This window comes from Urocampus carinirostris, chromosome 15, assembly GCF_059441175.1.
Source record: "Urocampus carinirostris isolate Australia breed hairy pipefish chromosome 15, RoL_Ucar_1.0, whole genome shotgun sequence".
Lineage (NCBI taxonomy): Eukaryota > Metazoa > Chordata > Actinopteri > Syngnathiformes > Syngnathidae > Urocampus > Urocampus carinirostris.
Window position 1 is genome coordinate 36156998 of NC_142363.1, and position 21309 is coordinate 36178306.

The 21309-nt window shown below is 42.8% G+C and overlaps 1 protein-coding gene across 2 annotated transcripts; it reads right to left on the bottom strand.

The window, feature by feature from the left end:
- Positions 1-1856: 1856 nt before the first annotated feature.
- On the bottom strand, positions 1857-16076 carry fbxo30a (F-box protein 30a). 2 transcript variants are annotated; one of them, XR_015852812.1, is made up of 5 exons: positions 15905-16076; positions 12213-12587; positions 10378-11823; positions 5321-8356; positions 1857-3873 (listed from the first exon to the last, which is right to left on the bottom strand). XR_015852812.1 is itself a non-coding variant. In XM_088353844.1 (4 exons), exons 2-4 carry the CDS (start codon positions 12585-12587, stop codon positions 8153-8155), a joined length of 2025 nt encoding a protein of 674 aa, XP_088209970.1. In that variant the 5' UTR covers positions 15905-16076; the 3' UTR covers positions 1857-8152. The 2 variants fall into 2 exon arrangements, 1 of the variants encoding a protein (XP_088209970.1); XM_088353844.1 differs by having other exon boundaries at positions 1857-8356.
- Between the last annotated feature and the right edge of the window lie 5233 nt (positions 16077-21309).

The following is a 21309-nucleotide window of genomic DNA, read 5'->3' on the forward strand; positions in this document are numbered from 1 at the left end:
CTGTTCGGCCTGCAGCCAAAAGGTGTGGTTTGAGTTCTGGCCCTCTGTATAATTGAGTTTCACACCCCTGCTGTAAACTGAGAGGAATTCTTGCTTAACAATGCACGTGCAGCTTCACTACATCACACTTGATTCAAGACGGAAAGTGCTAAGAATGGAGTTCAGTACCAAAGACAAAAAAAGAAGGAAGGAACTTTCCGTATGAAAAGCGGAAAAATGAGCCAAATTTCGGCTCATTTTAATGTAAATGGTCTGCATTTCTATAGCGCTTTTCAAGTCAATGAAGACCTCCCAAAGCGCTTTACAATGTGCTTCACACTTATCCATTCACACACACACTCACACACCAATAGGGAGTCAGCCTCCAAACGTTTTGAGGATAATCAAGATGCTAAAAGGTCTGCATTTCTATAGCGCTTTTCAAGTCAATAAAGACCTCCGAAAGCGCTTTACAATGCGCTTCACACTTACCCATTCACACACACACACACACTCATACACCAATAGGGAGTCAGCCTCCATACGTTTTGAGGATAATCAAGATGCTAAATGGTAAATGGTCTGCATTTCTATCGTGCTTTTCAAGTCAATGAAGACCTCCCAAAGCGCTTTACAATGTGCTTCACACTTACCCATTCACACACACACTTACACACCAATAGGGAGTCAGCCTCCAAACGTTTTGAGGATAATCAAGATGCTAAATGGTCTGCATTTCTATAGCGCTTTTCAAGTCAATGAAGAGCTCCCAAAGCGCTTTACAATGTGCTTGACACTTACCTATTTACACACACACTCATACACCAATAGGGAATCAGCCTCCAAACGTTTTGAGGATAATCAAGATGCTAAATGGTAATCTGCATTTTTATAGCGTTTTCAAGTCAATGAAGACCCCCCAAAGCACTTTACAATGTGCTTCACACGTTTTCCCTTTTACACACTCACACACCAATAGCAGCCATGCAAGGCGCCAACTTGCTTATTGAGGGCATTAGGGATTCAGTGTCTTGCCCAAGGACACTTCGACATGAGACACGGAGGAGTTGGGAATCGAACCTGCGACCGCTTGATCCCAAGACAAGCTCTTTACCTCCTGAGCTAAAGCCACCCCAGATAATATTGGACTGCTCCCAAACAGAGTACATTAATTCTTTCAATCTCAGAGACAGCTCATCTTTTGCCTTTTTTTAAATTTATATATCATTTATATTATATTTTGCATGTTTTTCAGAGGCTCTGTGTCTAAATTGGTTCAAATAGAATTGTAAATAGTTTGTTTTTTGCATTTTGTCATTTATCTATAGCTCTAGAGAGTTAACATTTTTAATTTAATCTTATCGTTTTATTTTCAAGGATTTTGTGTTGTTCGACTTGAACTGTGTTCAGTGTGAAAAGCTCAAATCGTTTTGTATTTTACAATTTTTTTAGGGGGTAGGTCTGTGATGAATCAATATTTCATGCGCTTTTCAGGTTTCCCCTGCAAAACATATTGAAAATATATCATAATTAAAAACAAAAAAATCTGAGGAGCTGTTCAGGAGCCGGACAGCTCCTCAAAAGAGCCCGTTTTCTAAATAGAGCTGTCCTCTTGGGTGCGACCAATAGGTGGTGGTGACGCTTCACATGACGCTGCCTTAAAGACTGAAAGCAGGCGTATCGGTGTCATGTTCACGTGGTTTTTCTTCATTTTTTGCGCCCTCTAGAGTCCGACTGCCCAGAAAAACGGGAATGGCAACCATTTCGAGCACTTCACCCAAAATTCAAGCATGTTCCTGACCTTGAAATCCCACTTAAAATGTAAGCATTTCCAAGGATTTCAAGGACCCTTACAAACCCTAAATACTCCACATCATTTCAGACAAGAACTTGAGACAAAAATTGACAATACTCGGATTTTCAAATGGTTTTCATTGAAAAGGCGGCGGTCAAAAGTGAAAGCGCACTTGACAGCTGGAGTGAAAACAAGCCGGTGAAGAAAACGTAGAAATGAAAAGCAAAAGGAGCTTCACTCGTTTAAAAAAAAATAAATACCCCACACTGTTAACCATCTAGCCTGAGGAGGTAACACCATTTGCGGCTTTGTCGTTGTCGGGCACAAACTTAATTTTCTACAAAAAGGAGGTAGATTTCATTTTATTAATAATCGAACTAAGTGAACTCCATCGAATACGGCCGAATAAGTGACGTCGGAGTCTCTGGCGAGCCTTCTCTTCGAGTCCTCTAGCTCTTTCCTCTCGGCCCACGCCTTTCCGCAAGATGGTGTGCCGGCTCCTCCCATGGGCGTGCCAATGAAGCCCCACGTGAGCCCCGCCACCTCGCCGCGATGTCTGGAAAACTCAAAACAATGCCTGCCGTCCTCTGTCAGAGTCCTGTTATCAACAGAACTAGACAAAATATTCTGCCTTCGGAACAGCGTGACCTGTCATTGAACTAAAGCCTACTCGGTGAAAATCTTCGTTGCACTCAATCAATGTAACTTGTATTCAATCGTATAAAATCCTTTATAGTCAAATGTATAAAATCCTTCGACGCCAACATCGTTACCTGAGTTGTCGCCATTTACTCATTCGGTGCCATTGACGTCGTTTGATGGCTTAATACGTTAGGGAACCTATGGCTAGCGAGCCAGATAGGGCTCCTTTTAGGAGTCCATCTGGCTTGGAGATAAAATGAGACCTTTGCTATTTTCTTAATTGATTCCATACTTCAGTTTCGCATCGAGGACCATAATCTGTGCTAGGTCGAAGCTATACAGGGAAAACCAAGGCTTCGGTCCCGTAAATATAGGGGCACAATCTCAACTAGTTTGCAATCACAATGCCACACCCATAGAACCCGTTTGGCTGTATGTCGCTACGGAATCCTTTATATGGAAGCTCTTTGAATAATATATAGGGGATGAAAACCCATAGAACAAACTGTAAACACCCATATCCCTATATGCCAGCAGAGCAGTTGGACTGGGTGAGAGGTAGAGATAGGCAGAACTATGCACTCGCTTCTCTCTCAATATGTCGCTATCCTTCTCGTTTGTAGTATTTTGTGACATTTTTACCAAAAGAACTGCTTGCACCTTTTCTCTCAAGTACCGCGGGAGGGAGGCTAATTTTAAGTGGTTTAACGGATCGAGTTTCAGTAAATATTTGAATACTGAATCAGCAAAGTCAGCAACTCTAAGATGTAGTCAAAATTGTGTCCTATATATACTTTACCGAACCCGTTGACAATCGGCTCGGCAATAAGCAGCGTATTGGAAAAAGCACTAGTTGGATTTTATCGTTATTATTATTGTCAAAAGCATCAGTAGGTGAAACCCCCGCCCCCCCAATTACCCCAAAATGTTTGTAAAGCTTCTGCCCGACAACGGCAAACTTGAAAAGCCATATGCATGCTTTGTAACATTTTACAGTAATCACTCAGAGTGCAAATTCAAAAAATAAAATCTAAATACTTGACAGAGGCAGCTTTTCCTGAGCATCAAAAACAGTTTCAGACACTTCAAATAAATAAAAAATAAAAAAAAAAAACACAAAAAACAAACTATGCAACTACAAGTCGACCCCATCGCCACCGATATTCGAGCATTTGATGGGTATCGGCATTTTTGTTCATCCGACTGCCGGATTATTAAGTCTCAGATGCAGCCAGGACTCACTCTCCCCCAGTCTCCTTGCGATAAGTTTGAGAATTGATATCAAATGTCGGTGGTTTCTTTTTGCATGATTCCAAAAGTCTTACGGCGACTTTGACGTTTTCGCAGCAAATGAGTATCGGCTCTCGGTATCGGCGAGCGGCCTGAAAAACCCATAGTTGTCGAACCCTAGTCGCAAACGCCGCAACAGTCCGCAAGGCTACTCCGAAAACTTCGGCCTGGGAGAGTCAATGAAGAAATGAATTAGCCACCACTCTCGTGCTACTTATAAAATCCGACGGGAGATTAACTTTGTGTCAACTTTTCCAATCGGGCTACACCAACAAAAATTTGGGGAGGAAATGAGACCAGTTTTTCTTAAAGAACAACTGATTTTTTTTTCTCTGTGAAATCAAACATTTTCTAGTAAAAGCGCACAAATCCGTGATCACAAATCTGCTTTCGTTTACAGTTAAGACATTTATCTCCAGATTTACTTCCAAGACACCCCGCCAAAATATAAAAATACCGTTTCTTAAAATAGTGATTTTTTTAAAACACCTTTTGCTTTTGGAGCCAAAACCAATGTGCTTTTTTTCACCTCCAAACAACAAAAGCGGTATCAAATCGTAAACAAATTCAACCCTGCCTTCCTCCCCCAAAAATATTTTATTTTGAAATTCTTCCTGGCATAAATGAGACGATAAAAAAATGCATTTGTTCTCCGGAGAGTCGAATTGACCGCATGGCTCTCCTCGTTTTTGGTTTTCGAAAGCGGGAGAAGATTCAGTTTCACTTTTTTCGCAGCTCAGATTAAAGGGACAGTGTGTACTATTAAGTGCCCCCTAGTGGTACAAAAATAGTCAAATATAAATGTAAACTATGTATTTTCCTTATGTATTTGATCAGTGCCACATCATTAAATCCACTTCAGTTTATAGACACTGTATGTAATACATAGTGCCCCCTAGTGGTTCAGTTAAAAAAAAAATACTAGGCAAAAATACATGAACTATCATACCAATGTCCATTCCTATTTAAAAAAAACATAGGTGTAGAAATTTGTATTTCTTTGACATAGTGGAATCCCTACTTTAGTTCATGTTTGTCTGGCAACTTGCTGCTACGCAACGCTCATTTGGCACTGGTTTTCCTTCGCATTAGAGCAGGGTTGTCCAACTCATTTTAACTCGGGGGCCACATGATAGAACAAACATTCTGTGGGGGGCCGGACTAGTAAATTCAAGAGAAAGAAAAAGAGATAAAGAAATAAGAGAAAGAGGGAGGGAAAAGGAGAGAGAGGGGGACAAAGAAAGAAAACGAGAGAGAGAGGGAGAGAGCGCGAGAAACAAGAGATAAAAAGTCGTGAGAGAGGGGGAAAAGAAAGGGAGAGGAAGAAAGAAATCTAAAGAGAAATAGAAGACAAAAGGAGAGAAAAGAAAAGAAAGCGCGAAGGGTATGTAGAGAGAAAGAGAATAGAGAGAAAAGGAAAAAAGGAAGTTAGAGCAAAAGAGGTTAAAAGACACAGCTAGAGAAAGAGACAAAGAGAAACAAAGGAAGAGAAAAAGAGAGACACAGAGAGTAAAAGAGACAGAGACAGAGTAGGAGAAAAGGGGTGGAAAAGAAAGAGAGAGAGAGCGAGAGAGAGAGAAATAAATACAAGCACAGTGTCTTTGTTCGAGGCACCTGGCTTTGGCAACATCAAGTTGACATATTTCAACCTGCAGCTCGTTTTTCTCTTGCGCTTCTCTGAGTGTGGTCTCGCGGGCCGGATTCAATCCTTTAGCGGGCCTGATCTGGCCCGCGGGCCGCCTGTTTGACACATGTGCATTAGAGAATACAAGCATCACAATAAAATGTATTATTACCGTAGTATTTTGTAGCAGTTATGTATCATTTTAGTAGTTGTTTATCGTAGTTTTTTTCTGTCGTTGTAATTTTGTGTTCCAGCATTACTGCAGTAGTATTTTTTGAGGTATTGCTGTAGTATTGCGGTATTTCTCTAGTTGTATTTTTGTGTAACAGTATGATGGCCAGGGTTGGGTAGGGTTACTTGAACTGGATTACTTTCAATGACTTTTGGATTACTCCAATAGCAAATATGCTAATAAAGTACAAAAGAAACTAAATATAAATAAAAGTACTACATTTTGTGCAGGCTTCGGGAGTAACGGAATACATGGAACAGCAAAAATGATGTTTGGGTTTATTTTCATTTTGTTTCTGTTGCATTTTAAGTGAGTTTTGCCAGAGATCAAAGCCAGGAGAGAAAGCTTACCACGTGTTGTGAGTCATCATTTTATTCATATTGAGTTTCTTTTGTCTTTTATTAGCATATTTGGTATTGGAGTCATCCAAAAGTCATTGAAAGTAATTAAGTTAAAGTAACCCTACCCAACCCTGATGGCATTGTCGTATTTTTAACTCAAGTCAGTGTTAGTGCCCCCTAGTGGTAAAAAAAATACAAAACATTGATTTGATGACCAGGCCAATGATCATTTTTGTCTGCCATGTTTACCCTGCGTCTTGCTTGCTGTGGCACTGGTTTTTCATCACAACGGACGACAGTGCCATCTAGTGGTCCGTATTACAAAATGAGGCATTGTAGGTCACACACATTGTGTCAGAAATTGGGATAGTCCGTTAGCATATTCGAGCATTGATCAAAAAAAGTATTGCTGAACACCGGATGCAACGGGATTCGAACCCATACACATACAGTGAAAGTGCCGGGTCTTTAGAGATTACAAAGGAAAAGGCGTGTCGTCATTTCGTCGTAACACATTGTTTTGGCTGAACTCTTTCCCATAATGCCCCATTACCTCCATGATCTAGGTTCAAATCCTGTTGCGATTAAATACTGTGCAAATGTGGTCAGCAATAGATCTGGACTTATTGCTCGGATGTTCTAACGTACCACCTTGTGTATACACGCACCCAGACGGAGTTCTTTTAAGGGTACAAAGAAATGCGCTTTATACACGAATAAATATAGTATTTGTGTGTTACTTGCCGCCATTTTGTTTGCGTGCTCCGAAGCCACCTGGAGTATCGGCCATTCCGATACCGCGGGTGCCGACGATCGCAGTTTGGAACGCCCTCCGATACTTGACATTCATTTTCTTCTTTTTTTTTTTGGCTACATTTCATGACTGAGACCCGTTAGCTTAGCATGACGTCTGAAAGTTAGCTCCGGACGGACGCCGCCCACTTTGATTTGCTATGAAAATAAACAGTGAATGCTTGTGCTGGTTGAGTGAGGATGTTGTTGTTTTTGTAAACACTGAAAAGCGTTTGAGCGAGAAACATATCTTCGTTTTACAGGATAATAGATTTTCAGATGTAAGCTCTTAAACCCGAAACTGTGTCAGACCTGAAATTCAAGCCCAAGATGTCATTTATTAAGTTGAGGTCAGGTTTCTCTGTCCCGGATTTGAAAAAGCTGCTGCTTTGGTTTACAGACTAGTTTTTAATCCGCCAAAAGCTCGTTAACTCTGATTTGGTTACAAAAGACAGGCTTTACTATGTTATGCTAAATCATCTCTCCTCCTCCTGAGTCCTCCCGAATAAAATGTTAAATTTGGGCGTTGCAAATCATGTTAATCGGTCAGGCACATGCCTGATGAGGCTTTGATATCGGCAGGTCTGGGTCGGGCTTCTCTCTGACTTTATATAAACAAAAATTTGTTTAGAAAATAGTTTATTAAAACATGTGGATACTAAAGGAAAAAACGCATTTAATGACAAAAAACAACCCCCGGACATTCTATGCGTTATCTTTCCAACTCTCAAGTTGTCGCACCAAAATATTTAAGGCGGTACTGCTGCTGCTTTGGTTTATGGCCTCATTTTCAACCTATCGCACATCCGTCAACTCTAATTTTGCTTCAAAAGACAGGCTTTACTTTGTTATGATAAATCAGCTCTCCTCCTCCCGAATCCTCCCAAACAAAATGTTAAATTTGGGGTTTGCAAATCAAGTGGGTTGGTCGGGCTTTAATACCTGCGGGCCTGGGTCGGACGGATATTTTCAGACACGATCTTACCTGGAATAAGAATTCATTTTTAGTGCAGATCATCTATGTCCCTACCTACCTCTCTCCTAAGTAGTCGCATTTGATTTTTAAGGCGGTACTTCTGACGCGTCGGCTTATGGTCTGATTTTCAACCTGTCAAAAATCCGTCAACTCGGAATTGGCTACAAAAGACAAGCTTTACTTTGTTATGATAAATCATCTCTCCTCCTCCCGAGTCCCCACAAATAAAATGTGAAATTTGGGGTTTGCAAATCAAGTCAATGGGTCGGGCTGGATTTTTTTGTCCTCCTTCCTCGCTTCAGGGTATTCAGCGCACTGGCAGAAACAGTGCTATGGTCCAAACCGTTGATTTTTCTTCAGATCAACTCTGGTACTTGAGTGGTTACCATTGCTGAGCTGACCCGCGTTACCTACGTGTTACCAGTGGCGAGTGGCAAACCCGCGCATCGTGCCCAATCCCGACGTTAGCCTCTCCGTAGCTTCAGGCTACGGGTTTGAGCACGGAGCGTAGACAGCGGCCCTCTTTGGTGAGCTCTCGGGTGAAGCACATGCACGGCAGAGGCACGGCCTCTTCTCGCCTCTCCACCGTGTTGAACCTGCACGTCTTCAGGTGGTCGGCCATACTGGCGATGTCGGCAAACTTCCACTCGTCCACCGTGCCGAAGGCCGTGCTGAAGCGCCACACCTGAGACCCGCCGGGAGGATTGACATTTAGAAGGAAAGCATACGACGGCTTCGGCAGCGACGATAAGTCGAGACTGGAGCAAAATGTATAATAACAGTCGTCGACAATGAATTTCGTGACCCCTTAACGTTCACGTGCCTGTCGGCGAAAACCAAATATGTATCTGGGAATTGATTTAGGTTATTATGTATAGTATTATGCCAACGGCGTTCCTCCGACCTATTCTACTCTATAGTCTTTTTACATATTTTTTCTTTTTAAACTATTCTATATAATTACCTTGTATTATACACTACAATATATTTTTTACTCTATTCTTTTTAGTCTTTTAAATCTATTATATTATCATTATTAAGAGTCCGCGTGTCAAGTGATTTCTTGTACGTATCATGTTTATGGTTCATACTGGCTGAATAAAAATAAATACAATACAATCCTCAGTTCAACTCATGAAACATGACGGACACGGAAAAAACCTTCCGACCCAAAAGAGTGGGAGCACCCCACACTTCACAAAACAAAAAATGGGATATGGCACGAAAGCACCACGACGGGGAGGCTAAAAACAAACCAAAACATGGAGTCACAGACGAGGTTGGCAAAAGCTCAGAATTATTTGCTTTGATTTGTTTGTTCTTATCGTTTTAAAGTGCGGAAACGTAACCTTTGTCTCTAGTAGCTAGCTCATGTTAGCATTTGCTTTTTAGCCGATGACTGCGCGCATGTGTGTGTGATACTTTTTATTTCAGTGAAATCATCTTAAGCATTGTTTAATTCAAGATTCTAAGTGTTTATTGTCATATGCACAGTAAAGAAACACAATTCCTTGCACAATGAAATTCTTACTTAACCCCGATTTGAGCTAACCTGCATTGGCTCCCTGTTAGCTTAAGATGTGATTTTAAGGTTCTGTTGGTATTATACAAAATCATGCATGGACTTGCTCCCTCATATCTTTCAGATTTAATTTCCCCCCATGTTCCGGTCCGGAGCCTTCACTCTGAAAACGCGGGTCTACTCGTGATTCCAAGAGCCAAGAAGAAATCCGCAAGTTCGAGAGTGTTCTCCATTCGGGCCCCGGGGCTGTGGAATGCTGTTCCCCCTGAGATTCAATCTGCAATCTCAGTGGAAATGTTTAAATCTAGACTTAAAACACAATTCTATTCTATAGCATATGAATAACCTATATTTTATGTTGACAATATAAGGGGATGGTGTCATAATAGTCTGTGGTTTGCAATAATCTGTGGTCTGTGCAGCCCTTTGAGACTCTGTTATTAAGGGCGTCACAAATAAACATGACATGACTTGGCTTACTTTGCTGTCCACAGAGTTGCCAGCGTAATAAATCTAAGAAACTATAGACATGTATATATAAAAGAATATTTTGAATATCATCAAAAGCGAAACGCCGGCAAGCACGCGCGGAGCAAGCAAACACATCCGCCACGGGGTGGGGATTTGGGCAGGGGGCCATGTTTATTGTGCTGTATATAAAAATGTCTCTAGTTTCTAAGTAAGAATTTATCCGTGCAAGGAATCGTAGTTCTTTACTGTGCATGACAAGAAACACTTTGAATCCTGAATCTTAGTCTCTGGTCGCTTACTTGATATGCCAACGTTTGCTTGTTAGTGGCTAATGATATTGTGTGTTTCAGCTGATTTTTTTGTGAAGAAGGGAGTAGCCTTAAGCAGTGTTTAATTGTCAACTTGCACACGAGTTTAAGATTAAGCATCAAGTTTGACTTTTCTGGCAAAGTCTGAATGATTATTGTGTCCTTATAAATTGTGTCATTATAGTACTCATACTATCGATCTTAATTCAATAGAAAATGGAAAACAATGATGAGCTTAATGATTGGGATTTAAGGCCAAATTGACAGAAACGTAAAGGGGTTAACTCAATTGTACGCAAAGTTTCAGTTTTACAGTTATCCGACGACAACTCATGGTTTCAATGGTTGACGATCAGTTGGTGGTTAGTTGCGGCCCGAATAAAAGGCAATAAGACTCAGACCGACCTTTTCAGTGATCCGCCAGGACGGCGATCCGTCGTCCCGCCGCTTCTTCTCCCATAGCAGGACCACCATGCCACGCATCTGCAGCAGGCTGGCGCACACGTCCCGCATGGCACGCGAGGTCCTGGACAGCTGGCACAAGCTAAAGCCGTCCAGGAAGCGAGCCACGTGCTGCAGAACCTCGAAGGGAAGGCCGCTCAGACGGTCGCCGGCGCCGCCCCCGCCGCCCAGGCCCGGCCGCACCCCGAAAGAGCCCAGATGGCGGTCGTGCACGATGCGGAAGCCCTGCGCCATCGGGCAAAATCGGCGCTGCGAGTAAGCGCAGCCGTAGTAAGCTAGAGGGCAGCGTTGCTCCATCCAGCCGTTGAGGCCGGCGTGGATGTCGCCGTGCACGTTTTTGAAGTGCGAGGAGAACTCGTCGCGGCGGAAGATTTGCCCGCAGACGAAAGTGAACATGGAGCGCTGCTTGGTCTGGTAGCGCGCCACGCACTCTAGCACTAGGTCCAGGCGCAGCGTGTGGAAGGGACTAGGGTTAGACAGCTGGGGGCTGGCGTGGTCGCAGGCCGAAGCCGAGGCCACGTCGCCCACCGTGGTGTCGGTGGCCAAGATGGCCGACGGGAAGGAGAAGGTCTGCGTGCCGAAGTCGATGCGGTAGCCGTCCACGAAGCGGCTGTCCGAGATGCCGCGCCCTCCGGGCGAGTCGCCCAAGCAGAAAAGCAAAGCGGCCGTGATCAGGTCGATGCCGTGCAGGCCGGCCGGGTCCTCGGCCGTCTCCAGGTCCGACGTGTCCACCGCTTTGTCCGCCGTTTTGGCGCGGAAGAGGTAGGGGTCAGAGAGCAGCGCCCGCCGCCCGTTAAGGGTGAACATGCTGATGCCGCGCAGGACCTCCGCGTTCTGGAGCTTGCGCTCCAAGCAGCGGTAGCGCAGTTCGCCGGGCAGCTGATGCAGGAAGTTGTTCCTGGCGTGGTCCGAGAGGAGGAGGGGCGTAGGTGCCGCTGGAGGCTCCGCCTGGTGGTAGGGCGCCACCACAGGTACAGAATTCGCGGGCGGCTCCACGGGTGCAGAGTCCCGAGCCTCTTCCTTGTCCTCAAAAAACAACTCCACGAAATCGTCCTCCTCCTCCGGCCAGGCTGACTCCCCTTGGTGGGCGCCGCCCGCCGCCCCCAGCTCACCATCAGAGTCCGAGTCGCTCTCGCTCATGTCCACGTTCCCTTCAGCGCTGCCCTCGACGCCCACCACACCTTTGGAGTTAGTAAGGATGTCCAAGGCCGCTGCCAAGCTCCGGCTGGTCTCCATCGAGGCTCGGTAAAGCTCACCGAACGGCTCCTGCTCAATCTCCACAACCCCGTGGGCGCCATCCTTTACGGGCTCTTCAGCCATCTTGGCGCCGTCGCAGTCTTTCGACACGTTGGTGGTGACCTTCAGGGACTCTAGGAGCATGCGCTGGTCCTGCAGACAGAGTTTGGTCATTTTTCTTTCAGATTTCAGAGTACGGACATTTTTTCCATCGTTACCGTATGCAGTGGCATTTACTTGTAACTATGCATTTCCAATCGTACCCACTGTATTTTCAAGAATATATGGTGCATTGGTTTATAAGGCGCACTTTCAAATTTCTGGCTAATTAGGGGTTTTCAGGTGCGCCTTATGGTCCAGCGATAAAAAGATGGGGGATAGGGCAGGGCGTCAGAACAGGGAATGAAATTCTCTTATCTGAATCCTTCTCTCACTGTTCTTCCTTGCAAGTTGAAAATCCATTGAGGGCTTTTCTCCTTATTTTGAGTGTCTACTAACGTTTAAAGGTAGCAATCGGATCCTCTACATTTTGGGTAGCTTACCTGCAGGGCGAGTGCCATGTCGAGCTGCTCGACGCGGTCAAAGTCCGGGCTGAGGTTGTCGTAGGACTTTCTGTCGGCGTAGCTGACGGGCCATCGGTTCCACTCCATAGTGCAGCAGACGATGCTGGCGGGGCAGACCCGCAGGTGGCGTGCCATCTTGGCCCGGGTGAGGGCAAAGGGGCATCCGAATCCGCTATTGATGCAGGGCACACGCTGGTACGGGCACAGGAGCCGATGCTCCGACAGTTTGCAGGCGTGAAAAACGGCCCCGCACACCAGCGGGCAGCCGATCAGGTCGCAGGAAAGCCCCGCCTCCGGACGCACCATGCACCGCCGGTTGATGCATTTCAGGCAGTGCGGGTGCAGGCCTTCCATCTTTTCGCACAGAACACACAAAAAAAGGTTTATGATGAAAAAACACGCACACCTTTTATTTTCTTCATCAACATTTTAGAGCAAGTTGTTCAATTGACTAAGCCCCGCCCTCAAACGCGATGAGTTTATCACCGTGCGCATAGCAGACTCCATACAGTCGGATAAGCTCGGCTGGCATTTCCTTTCATTTGCGTTGCAGTTCCTCAGTTTTCTTGTTTTTTTTTTTCCACATTTTAAAATTTACATGCCAATTGGATCAGAGGTATCCTTAGGGGCTGGGTGATTGTTTTTTTTTTAACCTGATTTATCCACCTCTAAATCGAAACAAGAGATAAATATGAAGTTATTTATAACTGGGAGTTCAGTGGCCTGTTATGTGCTAGGTTTTGTACGTAGGTAATTATACAGGATTGTTAGCAGTGGTCCAAAGGGCTCTAGTCAACATCGGATTCCACCCAAAAATCGGGATTGAGCATTCACTCTGCAGAGTGAACCTAGCCTCAACGTAAACTTTTGGCTTAGCTTCTTTAGCTTACCTCTAAATAAACACGATGACAAATGTTGGCAGTGTTGTGATAAATGATTCCACACCAAACTAACAGAAAGGCACTCTTGGTAGTCCATCGATGGAGAAATTGGCTTGTCCTGGGAAAATATGCAGCTTGGACTTAAGAATGAAATCACAAATAGAAGCCTCCAATGCATGGCTAAGGCCCTTTTGGTGACTTTGAGAAGTGGGCATGCATTGCCTCCTGCAAAATGTCTCCTACTGTGAAACTCGTCATAGTGTTCGTCACACAATCTTCAAACTGTGTCCCAATGAGTACAGGGGAGGCTGAGCCATTGCTCATTTGGAAAACCCAATGACACTACTCTTCAAAAGTTTACAGATATAGCGGAGTCCGTTTGTTTGTTAAATGAACGCTTTTGCTTGTAAAAAGAGTTTCTCCTTTGCCGTCAATGCATTAAAGAGTAGTTTGCTCTAAAATAATTGTATGATTTTGACTATCACAAGTGGTTTTTGGAACGTAATCTCCCGTGATGAATGAGTATTCACTGTATGTATGTGTTTGTATACTATATATTATTTATTCTGTCCTTTACTTGAAGAATTTAAGTGTGTGATATAATCCCTTTGAATTTGCTGGTTGTATCTAATTGTAATTGTCTTGTTTCCCAATGGTTCTGCAATATCTCCTGTGTTGTGTTCCCCTTAGGTTCAATCTGCAACCATAGTGGAACTGTTTGAATCTAGGCTTAAAACCCATTTGTATTCTATAGCATATGAATAACCTATATTTTATGTTGAGAATATCTGTGTATTTGTTATTGCAACATCCATTTTTGACTGGTCATCCTGGAAGGGGGATGACCTCATTTGCGGTCATTCTCAAGGTTTCTTCATTTTCCTCATGTTGAGGTTTTTGAGTATTCCTTGCCCTCATGTAGGTTTTAGATCAGGGGATGGTGTCATAGTCTGTTGTTTGCAATCATCTGTGGTCTGAGCAGCCCTTGGAGACTCTTTGTGATTAAGGGCGTCACAAATAAACATGACTTGACAATAGAACAAATGATGGAATTAATGGTGGAATGAAAGAAAAATGGAATGGAATTTTCTTTATTGTCAACGATGTCAAAAACATTGTATGCAATGAGATTAGACATGCCACCCCAGGGTAACGATGTAATAAAGACTTTAGAGATAAAAGACTATCAGGACCAAAGGCAGAAAAATATTTACAACGTAATGCTTAGAGACTGGCCTAAGTTAATAAAAACGTATTTGTAAAATTTAAATTCTATCTATCTGCCTTGGTCATATCCCTCAAGAGGATGACCGACAGCAAGACAAACACGTATACAAAAACAAAGGAAAATAAAAAAGGAAAAAAAATGGCAAAAAACACACACAAACATTTTTGGACCATGGCCAACCCAAATGCCCAAACAAGTTGGGCACCTCGGCACCCAAGTTGGTCATGCTTTTGTCTCTCCAGATGAACCGGGACACAAGAAAGTGGCCATGTCACTCGCGTCAGGGTGACACAACACACTCTTTTGTTCAACAGCAGGGCCCGACAGCTTTCGCTGGTTTACCCCAGCCGCATCATACAGGTCCCCTGCCCATCCCTTAGAACGCATCCAAGCATCCCACTATCCTTTCACAACACATCTCCACTCATTCCTATCATTCCTATACCAACATGAGCTCTAGCTCTCTTTCCTGCACTGAATTTTCGGATTTCTTTGTGGTGCAGAGTGGATATATCAAATAATGTTGGTAAGTCCAAACATATCATAAACCACAGGCATTTTCTTGTGCAATTCTAGTGAAAGCTAGAGCTATTGGTGACAGGAATGAGTGGAGAGGTGTTGTAAAAGGATGTTTGGGCGTGTTTTAGGGGATGGGCAGGGCACCTGTATGATGCAGCAGGGGTAAACCAGTGAAAGCTGTCGGGCCCTGCTGTTGAACAAAAGAGAGTGTTGTGTCATCCTGACCCGAGTGACATGGCCGCTTTCTTGTGTCCCGTTTCATCCGGAGGGACGAAAGCATGACCAACCTAGGTGCCGAGGTGCCTAACTTATTTGGGTGTTTGGGCATTTGGGTTGGCCAACATAAAATATAGGTTGTTCATATGCTATAGAACAGAAGTGTGTTTTAAGCTTAGATTTAAATATTTCCACTGAGGTGTCAGATCGAATCTCAGGGGGAAGAGCATTCCACAGGACTGGGGCCCAAAAAGGAGAACGCTCTCCAACCTGCGGATCTCTTCTTGGCTCTTGGGATCACTAGTAGACCAGCATTTTCAGAATGAAGGCTCGGGACCGGAACATAGGGCGCTATACAAATAAACATGACTTGTTTCCCAAGAGTTCTGCAATAGCTCGTGCAAAACAAAAACAGGAGTGTCAACAAGTGTTTCCGAGACGCCATGTGCCAGGGACTTTTTCCGAAATGTCGCAACCTTACGATTCGGTTACACGGCAGGCTCCTTTTGGGCACTTGTTCCCCGGTTGGGTGGAGGAGGCTTTTCCATTATCAAGATTATTTCCATAATCCATCACATGAGAGCCCTTGCACAAGTTTCTTAGCGAAAAGCGGCGAACGTGAAGAACAAACACTGAGACAGTCGCACCGACAATAATAAACGTACACTTAATAGGAATGTTATGACATCTTTTCGGTCTTAATCATGGACTCCATTTATTTTTTGTCCTTTTTTTCCGAAGTCCCCCGAACAAAAGAACAAGAAGCGTGCTAAGATAGCATGCTAAGCTAGTTAGCATAAGTTAGCCAGCGTTGAGAAACGGCTTACCCGGAGATTCTCGGGGGGTCGTCTGCTACGTTAACAACTTCTGAGTTGGGTTGGATGTGAGCTCCGTAGAGGTGGGGAAAGCGACGCCGACAGTTAGGCGCACATTTTCGGGTGATTTCCAGGCGACTTGTCGTCGCTTCTTACTTCTTGTTGTTGGACTTCGCCGGGTAGAAGAGGGCGCAGGACTTCTATGTCGACGTCATCACGTAGGGCTTACGCTCTTTTGGTTTCAGCCAATTGCAGAGCTGGAAAGACTTCATGCCTCTTTTGGTTCGTTGCGAGATTTACGCGGAGACATTTTTCTTTCGATGTTTTCTTTCTAAAATTCGGCATTTCACTCCAAAGCGAACATTAATGGAGGACAACTTTGTTTTAAAGTTTTACGTTAATGACGGGCTATTTCTGGTTCGGAACTTTGGCGACCACAGCAGGGGTGGGAAGGCTACGGCCCGCGGGCCACATGCAGCCAATCACATCTCATTAGCTGCACCACTTATCCTCAGTAGGGTCGCGGGGGTGCTGGAGCCCATCCCAGCAATCATAAGGCAGTGGGCAGGGGACCCCCTGAACTGGTTGCCAGCCAATCGCAGGGCAACACGCAGCCAATGTTCCCTGTAATTTTCCAGGGGTCTGAGCGTTCACACAAAGTCGGTGAGCAACGCTTGAAACAACAGTGAGCAACAGCAATCCCAAGTGTGGCAACTAAATCGTTATCAAACTTGTCCAAAACTTGACATCACGTTACATTTTGCTGAGTTCCCGGCAATGTAAAAATTATTTTTCACTTTTGAATGTATTGACTCATGTACGATGGCCAACAAACGTCATTTGTTTTTACAATTCTTTCACAAGATTTCCATTTCTTTTATTCCTGGTATCTTTTGTCGCATAATACTAACATTTTGGGGGGCCTATTTTAAGACGGAACTGTATTTAATCACATTTTTTAGTGGATGTACAATGTTGGCAACGACATTAACTTGATATAATTGGAAATTATTATAAATGATTTAAATTCCTTTTAAAAAAAATCTCATCGTGTTTATTTTTTCCTAGCTGTTACTTTTTCCTTGCTTTTTTGTTCTCTATTACCTTTTTTCCCTTTATTTGCTTCTTTCTTTTCTTCTGGCTTTTTTTCTGATTTTTTCCTGCTCTTTTTTTCTCTTTTTCTCTCCTTTTGTTTCGTTTTTTTCTCAGCTTTTCACTACTTTTTCATTTTGGTATTTTTTTCTTTTTGGTTGTATTTGCCCCCCTTCCTTTAAGTCATTTTGTGCACAATTTTGCATAATATTTGGTCTTGTAGGGATTAAAGAAGCAAAAACAACCCGAAGAGCCGTTCAGGATCCGAAAGAGACGGTTCTTTTTAGTGAGTCGAGCCAAAGAAGCCGGTTCTCGAAGAACTCTATTGACCTTACTCAACTTCGTTCTACTTCGACCTTGACTTCAAAATACCGCATTTAGAACACAGCGTCAGGGGAACCTGTGTAGTTTTACCTTCATACACTGTAACTTTGACTTAATTCATTTCTTAATTACCAATTACGAGCCCTGATTTTTGTGAGCTGGCTAGATTTTCTTGTGCGCGGAAAAGCTCTGGCTAGTGTGCAATTGCCCAATTTCCTCCACTACAGAAGTACATTACTACAAAATTACTACGAAACGAAATATCAATATAGTGCTTCCAACAGAGACCTCTCATATTATAAGCGTGGAAACATGACAAAAAATACTTCCACAAAATTATTACAACAGAAATTCCCCAAAAATACAACTAAAGTAACGGTAATACCACAAACTGTCAGGACCAGAACGGAAACAGGACCCAATTGCGTTACGTTTCTCACAAGTTTTATTAAAGGAAAGAGGGAGGACTTGGGAAGCAGGATCTTCAGTGGCGAGCGATGGCGGTGTCGGGAACGGAAAAACGGGTCAGTAGACGGGACAGGAGAGCAAAAACGTGGTCGGAAGCGAGTCGTAAGCCAGGGCGGGAGAGTAGAAGGGGTCAGGATCAAAAACGGGTCGAAGCCGGGGGACAGACAAGAGCAAAAAAACAGGTTGGAGTCAGGGTCGAAAAAAGGCTTGCCTAGTGTAAACGGAGGTTCGCAGACGGACTGACCACAGGGGACAGATTGGAGTAGGTTTAAATAGGGACAGAGAACCAATCAGAGTCCGGGGCAGTTGGCGGCAAAGGAGCGGGCACAGGTGAAGCATATCGGTAATCATGAAACAAACATACTACAAAAATACTGCAATAATACTACAGTACTACAATATTGATTGTAGTAGTATTATTGCAGTATTTTTGATCGGCCTCATCTCTGAAGAGGCAACTCTTAAAGTAGTGTTCAATTTAATATACGACATGAAGGGGACGAGGCGGCATACAGGGATGAGGTTGAGTCACTTTCAACGTGGTGTTCGGAAAACCACCTCATATTGAACACCACAAAAACAAAAGAACTGATTCTGGATTTCAGAAGGAATGGCAGGAATCCAGCACCACTCATCATAAAGGGAGACTGCGTAGAGAGAGTCCACTCGTTCAAATTCCTGGGCGTGCACATCTCAGACGACCTCTCCTGGTCTGCAAACACCAGAGCGGTGGTAGGGAAGGCCCAGCAGCGACTGCACTTCCTGAGATTGCTCAGGAAAAATAACCTAAAACAGCAGCTGCAGGTGTCCTTCTACAAAGCCACAGTGGAGAGCATCCTAACATACTGCATCACGGTGTGGTATGCTGGGTGCACAGCAGCAGACAGGAAAAAGCTCCAGAGGATCATCAAAACAGCCCAGAGAATCGTTGGCTGCTCTCTGCCCAGTCTGGAGGACATTGCCTGCTCTCGCTACCTCAGCAGAGCAGAAAACATCATCAAGGACTTTTCTCACCCCGGCCACCATCTCTTTGACCTGCTGCCTTCCGGCAAGCGCTACAGGTCACACAAAGCAAAATCGAACAGACTCAGAGACAGTTTTTTCCCCACAGCCATTACCACCCTAAACAGACACCGCACAAAAAACTGAAAACTGTTGCAAAAAACTACCTACACGTATGTAAAATGGTACTCACGTACGTGCTGTCTGCACTATGTTTGTTCACTGCTCAAACAGACACCGCACAAAAAAACTGAAAACTCGTGCCAACACTACCTCATACGAATATAATGTTACTCATGTCTTGTTCTTGCACATGCCGACTGCACTACGTTTAATGCTCAAATTGCACAATGTCTGACCATTTCCTGTTTCTGCACTATGATGTCTATGTTTGCACCAATGCATATGCTGACTATTTTTGCACTATGATGACTTTGCACCAAATGCAATATTGCACAACCGTTACGATACCAACGTTATCACGACAACCCTGTATGTAACATCCCACATGCCGACATTTCTTGTGTAAATACCATGTAAATTATAACTATAGCCTTATCCCCCTTGTCTTATAACATTATCTTCTCTGTTCCTTTATCTTCTTGCTCATACCTCACTATAAATGTGTAAAACTGGAGTGTCATGCCCAATTTCGTTGTCACAATATGTTAGCCCATTTGTAGCAATGACAATAAAGGTATATTCTATTCTATTCTATTCTATTCTACTATTTTTGCAGTATATTTGTCGTATGTTTGTGGTATTTTGTGCAGTATTTCCATCGTAATATTTTCTTATTACTTCTGTTGTATTTTTGTTGGATTTCTATCGTAGTAGTTTCTTGGTACTTTTGTGTTTTTTTGTCGGATTTCCATAGTATATTTTATGTTGGATATCTGTAGTATTTTTGTAGTACTGTAGGAGTTTTATGTTTGTTTTATTTTGGAGTGTTACTGTAGTATTATTTGTTAGTATTTTGTGGTAATTTTGTTGTATTTCTGCGGAAGTTTTTTTGGGTATTTCCATAGTATTCTTTTCTTAATAATTGTGTAGTATTTTTGTGATATATCTGTAGTATTTTTGGATAATTTGTGTCGTATTACAGTAGTTTTACATGTGTCGGACTTTTGTAGTGTTACTGTAGTATTATTTGTTAGTATTTTGTAGTAATTTTGTTGTATTTCTGCAGAAGTTTTTCCCGGTATTTCTATAGTATTCTCTTCTTAATATTTCTGTAGTATTTTTGTGATATATCTGTAGTATTTTGGGATAATTTGTCTAGTATTACAGTACTTTTACATGTGTCGTACCTTTGTAGTATTACTGTAGTATTATTTTTTAATATGAGTTTTTATAGTATTTCTGTTGTATTTTGTCGTACTTTCATAGTTGTTTTTTGTTGTATATCTGTAGTCGTTCTTGTCGTATTAGTGCATCTATTTTTGCCCTGTATATTATTCTCTCCAGTTTTCGTTCCTGTCTAGTTTGTCCTGTTTATTTTCGATATCCTGTTTCATTATCTATCCTGTCTGTCCTGTCCTGTCCTGTCCTGTCCGGTATCGACCCCATCTGTCTGATATCAACTCAGCCAATCAGTATCGATCTCGTTGGCCTCTGGCTTCCTATCATTTCCCGTAAAATAAAAGGCTTGTGTGAGTAATGTCACGCGTTTGGGTCCTGATCCTGTTCTGGTTCATGACACCATACGCACTTATAAACATCCATACTTCTACACCCCAAGTACTTTTAGTCGTAAAGTTTAACAGGAGCTGATCTATGCCATTTATTTCCGTGTCAAAATTGTCGTAAAAAAGAATGTGCTAAGTACATCGGTAAAATTTTTGCAACATGTGTTCATTTACACACGCACACACATGCACACCAAAATTTGGTAATACTGTAAATTTCCTCCGCACTTTGTGTTATTACCTGAATGCAAACCCTCTGCCCAAACTCCAACAAGTGTCAAATTGGCACCCTTTATTTTTTTGGTTATAAAATAAAAAGTCAACAATAATACTATGAAATACTCATGCACAACAAAAATAACAAAATAATCTATTTCACAACAATGCTCACACGAAGTTGTGAAAATTTTACATGAAAGCAGGAAATTGACCAATTTTGCGAGTATTTTCCTAAAAACGGGTATCGATACTAGGTATTGTTATCAAAACCCGATTTTATTTTAGATATTGGTACTTGCAACTGTGGCCAGTAGCAATATTTAACATTATCTAAATAAGAATAATAATTAATTCATATAGCCTAAATTAAATCAAAGTTAAAGTAAAATTTTATGTTGGGATTTAAATGTATTTCTGTTTTTTTTTGTTTTGTATTCCTGCAAAGGAAAGACCAATATTTTGTACAAGTGGCATCGGTATCAGTCTTCAAAGTCCACGTATAGTGAAATATGAACCAATAAGAGGACCCAAAATGCAAATGTCCTACCAACAGACCTTTGCTAATGCGCTTTCATTCTATGTTATCCAAAAAGAATAGGATGAATAAAGATTCTTAAATCTAAT